This window comes from Somniosus microcephalus, chromosome 2, assembly GCF_052327205.1.
Source record: "Somniosus microcephalus isolate GS21.2 chromosome 2, FLI_Smic_1.0, whole genome shotgun sequence".
NCBI lineage: Eukaryota > Metazoa > Chordata > Chondrichthyes > Squaliformes > Somniosidae > Somniosus > Somniosus microcephalus.
In genome coordinates, this window is record NC_140988.1 from 368,497,386 (window position 1) to 368,511,411 (window position 14,026).

General features: G+C 49.1%; 1 protein-coding gene across 1 annotated transcript in view; it reads left to right on the top strand.

Annotated features, from left to right (window-relative positions):
* The window catches only part of LOC147123754 (dedicator of cytokinesis protein 2-like), a 1,461,504-nt gene that overhangs the window by 109,116 nt on the left and 1,338,362 nt on the right, over nucleotides 1-14,026 (top strand). Inside the window, exon 3 of the mRNA XM_085975685.1 lies at nucleotides 12,907-12,947. Within this exon, the coding sequence (XP_085831811.1) occupies nucleotides 12,907-12,947 (41 nt within the window). The remainder of the gene's footprint in view (nucleotides 1-12,906; nucleotides 12,948-14,026) is intronic.

The following is a 14,026-nucleotide window of genomic DNA, read 5'->3' on the forward strand; positions in this document are numbered from 1 at the left end:
TTATAACACTTTACTTGGGTCATTCCATTGTGTTGGTTCCAAACCTCAGACTCTCTGGAAGCGCCAAACTGTTATTTCAATAGGGCCATTGTTTTAGTATTTTTAACCAATTCCCATTTCAAAGCTTGTATGGTGTTTTACAACTTTTGTGTTATCAAACCCTCCCATCTCAGAAGTCTGTATTGACACAGCTTGTGTCGCCGAGGCTTTCCAGACTTTTAAACCCAGTATATCATGTATTAATAAAATCAGAATTCTGTTCATAGGATGGTGTATTTTTCTGAAATATGGCTTATTCCTTTGCACATTTTGGTCCCCAATCAGCCCACCACTCTTCTGACAATCCTTTTACCGTTAATATGCCTATAGAAGACGTTTTATGTCAGTCGCCAATGTAGTCCCGCAGTGTCTATTTGTCTCTCTTATTTCCTTTTTCACTTCTCTGTACTTTTTATATTCAGCCTGATTCTCTCTTGTATTATCAAGCTGACATCTGTCATACGCCCCCTTTTTCTGCTTCATCCTACTCTCCAACTCCTTCATCATCCAGGGAGCTCTGGCTTTGGTTGCCCTCCCATTCCTCCTTCTGGGAATGTACCTAGACTGCACCCGAACCATCTCCTCTTTAAAGGCCGCCCATTGCTCCATTACATTTCTGCCTAGCTGAAGTGCTCTTAGACTCATATAGAGTCATAGGGCCAGAAATTCAGTGGGTTTTGCACCCAGTTACCGCCCAAAGAGGGCTTCTGCGCCAGTAGAGGAGTTTGCGCTGATATTCAGCGCGGCGGTAGCCGGTAGCGCTGCGCCGGCACTGATGACGTCATCGGTGTGCGCAGTGCCCCGGTTCCGCCCCGCTACCGGCCCGACCCCCATATTTAGTTGCGGCCGCCTCTTCCGCAGCGGCCGCAAACAACGATGTGAAGACCGGGCCGTGCTGCAGCCTTAGTGGCGCTAGTTAAGGCGGAGGTGCGGCCGGCCGCTTTTTCGGCGGCCGCCTGCCCGTACCTCCTTCCCCGGCCTCCTCCACCACCAGCCCCCCCCCCGCGGCATTGCCGGCTGCTTTCCGGGAGCCCGGCACTTCTCCGTGGTGCCGGGCTCATTTGCCCGCACTAGCGAGCGGCGCTCTCCGAGTTGCAGGCACCTCCCCCTTAAGAGAAGGAGGAGGCCTGCAGTACCGCAGCCTGCCGCTCCGCAGCTGGTGGCGCTGCGGCACCTACAGCGCTGAAATTCAGTTTCAGCGCCCCAAGCGGGGGCGGGCACACCCTGGAATAGCGCCCGGTTCCGACTTGGGGCGCAAAAACTGAATTTCTGACGGGCGCAACTGGCTCCGCGCGCAGCGCTAACTTTTGGGCGCTAGCCAGCTGGCGGGGCCAAAGTGAATTTCTAGCCCATAGAGTTATACAGCACAGAAAGAGGCCCTTTGACCCATCGTGTCCGCGCCGGCCATCAAGCCCTGTCTATTCTAATCCCATTTTCCAGCACTTGGTCCGTAGCCTTGTATGCTATGGCGTTTCAAGTGCTCATCTAAATGCTTCTTGAATGTTGTGAGGGTTCCTGCCTCTACCACCCTTTCAGGCAGTAAGTTCCAGATTCCAACCACCCTCTGGGTGAAAAAGTTTTTCCTCAAATCCCCTCTAAACCTCCTGCCCCTTACCTTGAAACTATGCCCCCTGCTTATTGACCCCTCTACTAAGGGGAAAAGTTCCATTCTATCTACCCTATCTATGCCCCTCATAATTTTTTACACCTCAATCAGGTCCCCCCTCAGCCTTCTCTGCTCCAAGGAAAACAACCCCAGCCTGTCCAGTCTCTATTCATAGCTGAAGTGCTCCAGCCCAGGTAACATCCTGGTGAATCTCCTCTGCACCCTCTCCAATGCAATCACATCCTTCCTATAGTGTGGCGACCAGAACTGCACACAGTATTCCAGCTGTGGCCTAACTGGTGTTTTGTACAGCTCCATTATAACCTCCCTGCTCTTATATTCTATGCCTCGGCTAATGAAGGCAAGTATCCCATATGCCTTTTTAACTATCATATCTACCTGTCCTGCTGCCTTCAGGGATCTATGTACATGCACACCAAGGTCCCTCTGATCCTCTGTCCTTCCTAGGATCCTACCATTCATTGTGTATCCCCTTGCCTTGTTAGTCCTCCCAAAATGCATCACCTCACACTTTTGAGGGTTAAATTCCATTGGCCACTGTTCTGCCCATCTAACTAACCCGTCTATATCGTCCTGTAGCCTGAGGCTTCCCTCCTCGCTATTTACCACTCCACCAATTTTCGTGTCATCTGCGAACTTACTGATCATACCTCCTACATTCATATCTAAATCATTAATGTACACTACAAAGAGCAACGGGACCCAGCATCACAGAGAGCTGGCACGGGCTCGACGGGCCGAATGGCCTCCTACTGTGCTGTAACCATTCTCTGATTCTACGGTGCTTGTCAGACAAAAATAAATTGACACCGAGACAAAGAAGGCGGCATTTGGACGAGTGACCAAAAGCTTTGTCAAAGAGGTAGGTCTGAAGGAACGTCAAAGGAGGATGAGCGGGGTAGAGAGCTGGAAAGATTCAGCAATGGAATTCTAGAGCTTAGGGCCTAGACAGCTGACAGCATGGGTGGCTAGGGGAACGGAGTTTCTGACGGGGACCGAAGGCAGTGGCTTCGGTCATCCCAACTTTTGAGCCTCAGATAGTAGGCCCAGATCTTCCGTTCGAAACCTCACGACTCAACAGTCACAGCATTACAATATTTTACTTTAAAACTGTTTTCACATCCTATTGTACTGAAGACTTGTTAGATTAGCAAGCACACGGAAAAGTTGTTCGAAAATATAGTCCGTTTTATTCTCTTCAGGAGCAAAGACCTGACATCAAACCGAGGATATTGACGGAGCGGTGACGTAAACCAAACTAAGTAAACTTTACCCTTCTGACTGATCGAGCACTCGATATAGCTGACTGCACAGACACTTAGAGTAATGATATAGAGGTTAATTAAGGAGACTACCCAATGTCCACCGGTCACTGCACTTCTCAGGAATAGCAGTGATTGGTAATTTAAACCGTGTAATTGCAAAATGAAATGAATCAGATTGAATTGAGTGGATGGATAAGTGAGCACTCCCACTAACTAACTAAGGTGGAAACCCCAATCCAAAATCAGACTGGACTCTTGTAAAAATATGTTAGTTTCTTACCGGGTCAGGCAATATCCAATTTCTAGAAGTCAGATCATTGAGAAATAATCGAAAAACAAACAAGCGGTGATAGAGTTAATGTGGATTCTGTAGTCCTCGTCCCACTCCTCAATGCAAACAAATCGGCCTGGGTTACAGCAGGTCACGCTGTGAGGACAATGGTCTTTTACTCCACTTCTCAAGAGTTGATGAATCCCACTGCTGGATCTGTGTCCATTTCCTGCTCCTGAGAAGGACGAAAAACATTACAAAAAGCCTTGCATTTATATAACATCTTTCACATCCTCAGCACACCCCAAAGTGCCACATAGCGTGGTTTTTTAAAATTCATTCATGGGATGTGGGCGTCGCTGGCAAGGCCAGCATTTATTGCCCATCCCTAATTGCCCTTGAGAAGGTGGTGGTGAGCCGCCTTCTTGAACTGCTGCAGTCCGTGTGGTGAAGGTACTCCCACACAGTGCTGTTGGGGAGGGAGTTCCAGGATTTTGACCCAGTGACGATGAAGGATTGGCCGATATACTTCTAAGTCAGGATGGTGTGTGACTTGGAGGGGATCTTGGAGGTGGTGGTGTTCCCATGCGCCTGCTGCCCTTGTCCTTCTAGGTGGAAGAGATCGTGGGTTTGGGAGGTGCTGCCGAAGAAGCCTTGGCGAGTTGCTGCAGTGCATCTTGTGGATGGTACACACTGCAGCCACGGTACGTCGGTGGTGGAGGGAGTGAATATTTAAGGTAGAGGATGGGGTGCCAATCAAGCGGGCTGCTTTGTCTTGGATGGTGTCGAGCTTCTTGAGTGTTGTTGGAGCTGCACTCATCCAGGCAAGTGGAGAGTATTCCATCACACTCCTGACTTGTGCCTTGTAGATGGTGGAAAGGCTTTGGGGAGTCAGGAGGTGAGACACTCACCACAGAATACCTAGCCTCTGACCTGCCCTTGCTGCCACAGTATTTATGTGGCTGGTCCAGTTAAGTTTCTGTTGCAATGTAGTCATAGCCGTTTTTTTGGCAAATGCGACAGTCAATTTTCACCCAGCAAGATTCTGCAAACAGTAAATCAGAGAAATGGCCAGTAAATTTGTCTTTGGTGTTGTTGGTTGAGGAATATATGTGGCCAGAACTAAACAGTAATTCCCCAGCTCTTTTTTGAATAGTGCCATGGGATCTTTTATGTGCAGTTGAACAAGCAGATTGGGCCCCCGCTTCATGCCTCATTTGATATACAGCGCCTCCAGCAACGCAGCACTGAATAAAATTCTCATCCTTGTTTTCAAATCTCTCCACAGCCTAGCACCTCTCTATCTCTATAACCTCCTGCAGCCTAGATCTCCGCACTCCTCCAATTCTGGCCTCTTGCGCATCTCTGATTTTAATCGCTCCACTATTGGTTGCCGGGCTTTCAGCTGTCTAGGCCTTAAGCTCTGGAATTCCCTCCATAAATCTCTCTGCCGCTCAACCTCTCCTCCTTTAAGACGCTCCTTAAAGCCTACCTCCCTGTCCTAATATCCCCTTATGTGGCTCAGTGTTAAATTTTGTTTGATAATGTCCCCGTGAAGTGCCAGGTCTCGGCATTCATTGCGTTACTGCCCCAAGTTTTCCTGATGTTACGCACGATGCGAAACCGGGACCGTGTGGCTTCCTGCCTCATTTTTCTTTTGGTACCACACTTTGGGCGCCGCTCGGTGCAGTTTGAAAGGCTTCAATCGGATAATTTTGCAATCCCTTTACCATAAACGCCGGGCTCCTAGGGGGCTGGATGGCCTACTCCTGTTTCTGTGTTTAATTAAGCATTGTCGTCGCGGATGCCACCGTTTCTGGTCGGAGGGCAGGCTTCACAGCATTGGCGGGCTTCACCGAGAAATGCTTTGGCACGTTGCAGCTCTGCGAACGAGCGGCTCGATAATTCCAGCACGGATGCAGCGCTAGTTATTTCTCATTAAATCTTCTCAAGTCACTTGGCAGCTGAGGTCCTGCACTTTGACAATCAAGAGGGAAAGCAATGAAAAGCCCAGATGGAAACTGGTAGCAAAACAAGTTGATGACCAAATTGGAAAGTTTAATTAAAAAAAACGTTTCATAGTCTCAGGAGGATATATAGGCAACAGGGAAACGGTGCTATCTTTGTAAAATTGGAAGGGTGCTTTACATATTACAGTAAAAACCAGCATTACGTCCGTCAAGCCTGCCCCACACTCACGATAGCAAAATACTGCAGATGTTGGAAATCCGAAATAACAACAGAAAATGCTGGAAAAACTCAGCAAGTCAGGCAACATCCGTGGAGAGAAATTTGAGTTGACGTTTCGGGTTTGACCCTTCTTCAAAACTGGAGAGAAAAGGAACTAGATCGAAGGCAGGGCTGCGATCGGACAAAAGAATAAAAGAACCAAAAGAAGTAAAAGAGATTAGAAGCTAGACGAGATGGTAATAGGCTGTGATGAGGTGTAAAGTGTACTGGCAGGGCAAAAGATAGCTGCCAGGTGTGAGAGAGAAACAAAAGGAAAGGGGGGGGGGGAAAGGAAAGGAGTGGAAAAATATAAGTGAAAATGAAATAGGGGCCGAGGTTATGATCTGAAATTGTTGAACTCGATATTGAGACCGGAAGGCTGCAGAGTGCCTAATCGGAAGATGAGGTGCTGTTCCTCGAGTTTACGTTGAGCTTCCGTGGAACAGTACAAGAGGCCAAGGACGGTGAGGTCCGAGTGGGAATGGAGCGGTGAATTGAAATGACAGGCGACCGGAAGCTCGGGGTCACCCTTACGGACTGAACGGAGGTGTTCCGCAAAGCGGTCACCCAATCTGCGTTTGGTCTCCCCAATGTAGAGGAGACCGCATCGTGAGCAGCGAATACAGTATACTAGATTGCGAGAAGTACAAGTAAATCGCTGTTTCACCTGGAAGGGGTGTTTGGGGCCCTGGACAGTGGGGAGGGGGGAGGTATAGGGGCAGGTGTTACATCTCCTCCGCTTGCACGGGAAGGTGCCAGGCGAAGGGGAAGGGCTGTTTGGGGTGATAGAGGAGTGGACTAGGGTGTCTCGGAGAGAGCGGTCCCTGCGGAATGCTGAAAGGGGAGGGGAGGGGAGGGGAAGATACGTTTGGTGGTGGGATCACTTTGGAGGTAGCGGAAATGCCGGAGGATGATCCGTTGAATGTGGAGGCTGGTGGGGTGAAAGGTGAGGACAAGGGGAACCCTATCGTGGTTCCGGGAGGGAGGGGCAGGGGTGAGGGCAGAGGTGCGGGAGATAGAACTGACACGGTCGAGGGCGGTGTCAACCACGGTAGAGGGGAATCCTCGGTTGCGGAAAAAGGAAGACATGTCTGAAGCACTGGTGTGGAAGGTGGCATCGTCGGAGCAGATACGGCGGAGGCGGAGAAACTGGGAGAATGGAATAGAGTCCTTACAGGAAGCGGGGTGGGAGGAAGTGTAGTCCAGGTAGCTGTGGGAGTCAGTGGGCTTGTAGTAAATATTGGTCGATAACCTCTCCCCAGAGATGGAGACGGAGAAGTCGAGGAAGGGAAGGGAAGAGTCAGAGATGGACCATGTGAAGGTGAGGGAAGGGTGGAAATTGGAGGCAAAGTGAATGAAATTGTCAAGTTCGGGGCGAGAGCAGGAAACGGCACCGATACAGTCATCAATGTATCGGAAAAAGAGGTGAGGGAGGGGACCCGAGTAGGACTGGAACAAAGATTGTTCCACATAGCCCACGAAAAGGCAGGCATAGCTAGGACCCATGCGGGTACCCATGGCAACACCTTTGATTTGGAGGAAATGAGTGGAGTTAAAGGAGAAGTTGTTCAATGTGAGAACAAGTTCAGCCAAGCGGAGGAGGGTGGTGGTGGATGGGGACTGGACGAGCCTCTGTTCAAGGAAGAAGCGGAGCGCCCTCAGGCCATCCGGGTGGGGGATGGAGGTGTAGAGGGATTGTACGTCCATGGTGAAAAGGAAGCGGTTGGGGCCAGGAAACTGGAAACTATTAAAGTGGCGGAGGGTGTCCGAAGAGTCGCGGATGTAGGTGGGAAGAGACTGGACAAGGGGAGAAAAGATAGAGTCAAGATAGGAAGAGATAAGTTCCGTGGGGCAAGAACAGGCTGAAACGATGGGTCTACCAGGGCAGTCCTGTTTGTGGATCTTGGGAAGGAGGTAGAAGCGGGCTGTGCGGGGTTGGGGAACTATGAGGTTGGTGGCAGTGGGGGGAAGATCTCCAGAGGAGATGAGGTCAGTGACAGTCTTGGAAACAGTGGTTTGATGTTCGGTAGTGGGGTCATGGTCCAGGTGGAGGTAGGAGCAGGTGTCGGAGAGTTGGCGTTCAGCTTCCACTAGGTAGAGGTCAGTACGCCAAACAACAACAGCATCACCCTTGTCAGCGGGTTTAATGACAATGTCAGGGTTGGATCTAAGAGAATGGAGTGCTGCAAGTTCAGAGGGAGGTAGGTTGGAGTGAGTGAGGGGAGCAGAGAAATGGAGACGGCCGATGTCACGGCGGCAGTTAGCGATGAAAAGATCTAGAGAGGGTAAGAGGCCAGGGGGAGGGGTCCAGGTAGAATGGGAATTCTGCAAGCGGGAGAAAGGGTCAGTTGTGCGGGGGGGAGGACTCCTGGCCAAAGAAGTGGGCACGGAGACGAAGGCGGCGGAAAAAGAGCTCAGCATCATGCCGAGCTCGAAATTCATTGAGGTGGGGGCGTAAGGGGATGAAGCTCAGGCCTTTGCTGAGGACTGATCGTTCAGGGTCAGAGAGTGGAAGGTCAGAGGGGATAGTGAACACACGGCAGGGGGTGAGATTGGGAGAAGGGGGGTCAGAGGAAAGTGAAGGGGAAGAAGGTTCCGGAGGGGCCTTGGTGTCCAAGAGTTGATGAAGCTTGCGATCCTTGACATCGGAAAGGAAGAAGAAAAGTTTTTTGTTGAAGCGTCGGATGAGTCGAAGGATGAAGTGGAACTGAGGACCCGGACAGCTTTGAGATAGAGTGCGCCGGTGTTGCTGAAGAGAGAAGTCGAGTGTGTTCATGTGGCGCCGCATGGCGTTGAGCGTGGATCTCAGGATGCGGCGAGAGCAGTAGTTCGAGGAACGATGAATATCTTGGAGATATTTGTAATCCTGGGTGGATCCGAAGCACGAAGGGTGGAAGTTTAGTTGGAATCCACGTGGAGTAAGTCGGAACCGGAGACAGTTGCTGAGGAAAATGATGTGGCTGTGAAACCGAGTCTTGGCAGATACCTGATCAAACACGAGAAGGGAAACTGAAAGTAATGAAGATGAACAAGGTTGAAGAGCCAAACGGAGATCCCGTCGCAGAGAAGAGCAGAACTTCTTCAAGGTAGGCATTCCTAGAAGAGGTGTGGCAGTGAACCAAACACTAGTACGATAGCAAAATACTGCAGATGTTGGAAATCCGAAATAACAACAGAAAATGCTGGAAAAACTCAGCAAGTCAGGCAACATCCGTGGAGAGAAATTTGAGTTGACGTTTCGGGTTTGACCCTTCTTCAAAACTGGAGAGAAAAGGAACTAGATCGAAGGCAGGGCTGCGATCGGACAAAAGAATAAAAGAACCAAAAGAAGTAAAAGAGATTAGAAGCTAGACGAGATGGTAATAGGCTGTGATGAGGTGTAAAGTGTACTGGCAGGGCAAAAGATAGCTGCCAGGTGTGAGAGAGAAACAAAAGGAAAGGGGGGGGGGGAAAGGAAAGGAGTGGAAAAATATAAGTGAAAATGAAATAGGGGCCGAGGTTATGATCTGAAATTGTTGAACTCGATATTGAGACCAGAAGGCTGCAGAGTGCCTAATCGGAAGATGAGGTGCTGTTCCTCGAGTTTACGTTGAGCTTCCGTGGAACAGTACAAGAGGCCAAGGACGGTGAGGTCCGAGTGGGAATGGAGCGGTGAATTGAAATGACAGGCGACCGGAAGCTCGGGGTCACCCTTACGGACTGAACGGAGGTGTTCCGCAAAGCGGTCACCCAATCTGCGTTTGGTCTCCCCAATGTAGAGGAGACCGCATCGTGAGCAGCGAATACAGTATACTAGATTGCGAGAAGTACAAGTAAATCGCTGTTTCACCTGGAAGGGGTGTTTGGGGCCCTGGACAGTGGGGAGGGGGGAGGTATAGGGGCAGGTGTTACATCTCCTCCGCTTGCACGGGAAGGTGCCAGGCGAAGGGGAAGGGCTGTTTGGGGTGATAGAGGAGTGGACTAGGGTGTCTCGGAGAGAGCGGTCCCTGCGGAATGCTGAAAGGGGAGGGGAGGGGAAGATACGTTTGGTGGTGGGAAGAATCATAGAAATTTATGGCACAGAAGGAGGCCATTCGGCCCATCGTGTCTGTACCGGCTGAAAAAGAGCTATCCAGCCTAATCCCACTTTCCAGCTCTTGGTCCGTAGCCCTGGAGGTTACCGCATTTCAAGTGCACACCCAAGTACTTTTTAAATGCAATGAGGATTTCTGCCTCTACCACCCTTTCAGGCAGTGAGTTCCAGACCCCCACCGCCCTCTGGGTGAAAAAAGTTCTCCTCAACCCCCCCCTGATCCTTCTACCAATTACTTTAAATCTATGCCCCCTGGTTATTGGCCTTTCTCCTAAGGGAAATAGGTCCTTCCTATCCACTCTATCTAGGCCCCTCATAATTCTATACACCTCAGTCAAGTCTCCCCTCAGCCGCCTCTGTTCCAAAGAAAACAATCCCAGCCTATCCAATCTTTCCTCAATTCTCCAGTCCTGCCAACATCCTCGTAACGCATAATGGAAGGGGAATCATACTAACTGCTCCCTCCCCTCTCCCCTTCCCCCACCATAGCCATGTAATCTCTTGGGAGATGCAAAAAAAAAGAGAAAAATACCCTGGACCAATAAGGGGAAAAGTACTCTGGCGAATTCCTCTCCGACCCCCTCAGGTGATCGAAACCGGTTCAGGAGATCCCATGGACCAATTGCAATGTAAATGTGTCTCCATCTCCCCATCTTTCCTTCTTCCTACCATCTTCAGGCTATTGAAACCTATCCATAGCAATTCCAACAACAAATTTCATTCACGTAGTGCCTTTAATGTAGCAAGTTGCCCCAAACTTCACCGTTTGGGTTGGATTCCAGCAAGATTGGAACTGGGACTCGAGGAAGGTGGGCAAAGAAGCTTTAGAAAAAAAGCTGGGTTTCGGGGAAGTTTTTGAGGGTGGGGAGATGGTAGCAAGGAGGAAGGATTTAGGGACGGCGTTCCAGAGCAGAGGGGCAAGGTAGCTGAGGACTCTGCCCTTGATGGTAGAGTGGAGGAACGGAGCTAGTCATAGTCGGCCAGAGTTGGATGAGTGCAGGGTGTCAGTCAGGACACCGCGATGGAGGAAGTGGCAAAGGTAGAGAGCAGCATGGCCATCGATGGATTTGGAGATCATAGAGTCTTACAACACAGAAGGAGGCCACTCGGCCCATCGTGCCTGTGCTGCCTCTTTGAAAGAGCGATCCCATTAGTCCCACCCCACCCCCCCCCCCCCCCCACCGCCCCTGCTCTTTCCCTGTAGCCCTGCAAATTTTTCCTTATCAAGCATATACCCAATTCAGTTTTGAAAGTTACTATTGAATCTGCTCCCTCCACCCTTTCAAGCAGTGCATTCCAGGTCATAATAACTTGCTGGGTAAAAAAATTCTTCTCAACCAACCCTTGGTTCTTTTGCCAATTATCATAAATACTCTCACGGCCCACCTCCCACCTTCCACCCTCCGTTAACGACCAGGAGAGCATTGGAATGGTCAAGTCTGGAGGTAACAAAGGCACGTGAGGGGTGGGGAGCGGAAAAGGTGTCCTCTGCCCCTCCCACCAGAGTTTAGCCGGTCCGACTTAATGAGTCGGAATGCTGTCAGAATCGGGATCCTTCCCCTGCCCAGGGGGTAAACTTCTCTTCCTCCCACCCCCCCCCCCCCCCCCCCACAAAAGCCTAGGCTGTTTAGGTTCCCTTTTTTTTTTACATATTGTTGATGCTTTTTGGAGTTGATAGAGGAGAAAGGGGTCAGCTAGCGGTCAAGGAACGAGCAAGGGTCGACAGCCTGTCTCAAACAATCTGCTCTAGATTATATTCAGCTGGATGGGGTTTGGCATCAGCTGCAATTGTACGCTGTCTCCATAAATAAATCTTTTCTTGTTAATGTAGCCATCTGGCTCAGAGTGTTTGTGCTATAAAAAACAATGTACTTTGCATGCAAACAGGCACTACTGTAACGGTTCCAACTTGGAGTTCAGAACAAAATCCTTCCTTGTAAACAGCCAGAGGCAACACTTTGCTGTTAAACAAACGAGATGTGGCCTGAATCTGTGTACACTTCTGCTAGGGTCAGTTATATCTGGAATTCCCCCTCCATCGGTCACACAACAACAAGTTGAGTGTATATATGTGTGTGTATAGCGCTATTAACGTCGTAGAACGTCCCATGAGGCTTCACAGAAGTGTTATCAGACTTAATTTGACACCGAGCCACATTAAGGTGATATCAGGACAGGTGACCAAAAGTTTAGTCAGAGGTAGGTTTTAAGGAGCATCTTAAAGGAGGAGATAGTGAGGTAGAGAGGCGGAGAGGTTTAGGGAGTGAATTCCGGAGCTCAGGGCCTAGGTCGCTGAAGGCACGGCCACCGATGGTGAGGCAAAAGGAAATCAGAGATGCTCAAGAGGCCAAGAATTGCAGGAACACAGAGTTCTCAGCAGGTTTTAGGACTGCAGGCGGTTTTAGAGGTAGGGAGGATTGAAGCTGTGAAGGGATTTGAACACAAGGATGCAAGACCCTCCTAAAAACGTACCTCTTTGACGAAGCATTTTATCACCTGTCCTAATGTCGCCTGTTTCGGCTTGGTTCAATTGTTTGTCTGATTACACTCCCAGAAAGGGCCTTGGGATGTTTTACTACGTTAAAGGCGCTATATAAATGCAAGTTGCTGTTGTGTGTGACTTGGAGGGGAATTTGGAGGTGATGATGTTCACATGCGCCTGCTGTCCTTGTCCAGGTTGTAGGTTTCGGAGGTGCTGCCGAAAAAAGTTGTTGTATGAAGTATCGTAAATTTTCCCTCCTTCATTATTCGCCCATCTTCCAATTCTCTGCTCTCCTGCCCCACAGGCACTTAGCAGGTCCACCGAGTGTCGGCCATCCTCCATGGGGATCTCATTGAAACTTATAAAATTCTAACAGGACTAGACAGACTAGATGCAGGAAGGATGTTCCCGATGGCGGGGGAGTCCAGAACCAGGGGTCACAGTCTAAGGATAAGGGGTAAGCCATTTAGGACAGAAATTAGGAGGAATTTCTTCACCCAGAGAGTGGTGAACCTGTAGAATTCTCTGCCACAGAAGGCAGTAGAGGCCAATTCATTAAATATATTCAACAAGGAGTTAAATATATTTCTTAAGGCTAAAGGGATCAAGGGATATGGGGAGAAGGCAGGGACAGGGTACTGAATATGGATCATCAGCCATGATCTCATTAAATGGCGGAACAGGCTCGAGGGGCCGAATGGCCTACCCCTGCTCCTATCTTCTATGTTTCTATGTTTCCGGTAACTCCTGCAACACCTTCACGTGTAAGCATTGATGGCTGGCGATGGGCTATTTGACTGTAGTGGGTGTCACTTTACTTCCCTAATCTCCACAAACTCACCAACAGGGGGCCCACCGGATATGGCGTCTTTTGTCCTTGTTTTTATTGGCAGTAACATTAGTTGTGTTTCTATTCCATAGGTTGGTACAGAGGGTATTCCCTGAAAAACAGATCTGTTACGGTAAGTCTGATTGATCGCACAATAACATTTTCTAACCAACATTAAAATCCTGACAGATAAAATGAGATAGACCTTCAATGACCAAATCAAATTAGTCGTAAGGGAAAATTCCGGAGTGAAAAAACTGTTTTATAATTTTCAAATTTTTTGAGGATGATGTTAAATATTTTAGCTTTTGATTGCCTTTTAGTTCATCATTCGCCACGAAGAGAAGTGAGTCCTTGCTCCAAGGTTTTGCCTATATCTCACACAACTCTCGTTAGGCATATTCCAAGAGGTTTCATCGCATGAACTCACTCCACCCACTGTCCCGCCTTCCCGCGCTTCTGCCATTGGTTGCCCCACACTTCAATCTTCAGGGTGCACCATCTTCCCATGGTCAATTAGTGTAGCATAGTGGTTGACGTAAGGAAACTACTAGGCACTTGGTCTAAGCGTTAAAGCTTTAATCAACTGTTTTACAACATGGAGGTCTAGTTGTGTCCTTCACTAGTTCCTGTTAAGAATGTCCTGCGCAAGCTGGGCCCGTGCCCGGGTATTTATACTCTCCCTGGACAGCGCCACCCGTAGGCCGCTCAGTTTTATTTCATAAGTCTTTCTTTCATGAATGACTGATTCATGTCAGTGGTTATGTTACTAGACTAGTAATCCAGTAGACCTGGCCCAATGATTCTGCGAGACATGAGTTCAAACCCTGCCACTAGGCAGCTGAGGAATTTAAATTCAATTAATTAATTCAATCTGGAATCAAAAAACCTAGTATCAGTAATGGTAACCATGAAACTTCCAGATTGTTGTAAAAACCCATCTGGTTCACTAATGTCCTTTAGGAAAGGAAATCTGCCGTCCTTACCCGGTCTGTCCTATATGTGACTCCAGAACCACAGCAATGTGGTTGACTCTTAACTGCCCTCTGAAATGGCCTAGCAAGAGACTCAGTTGTATTCAAGAAGATGGCTCACCACCGCCTTCTCAAGGGCAGTTAGAGATGGGCAATAAAGGCTGGCCTTGCCAGTGACGCCCCACGTCCCGTGAATGAATTATTAAAAAGCCAACAAATAAGTGTTACCTGATTGGAT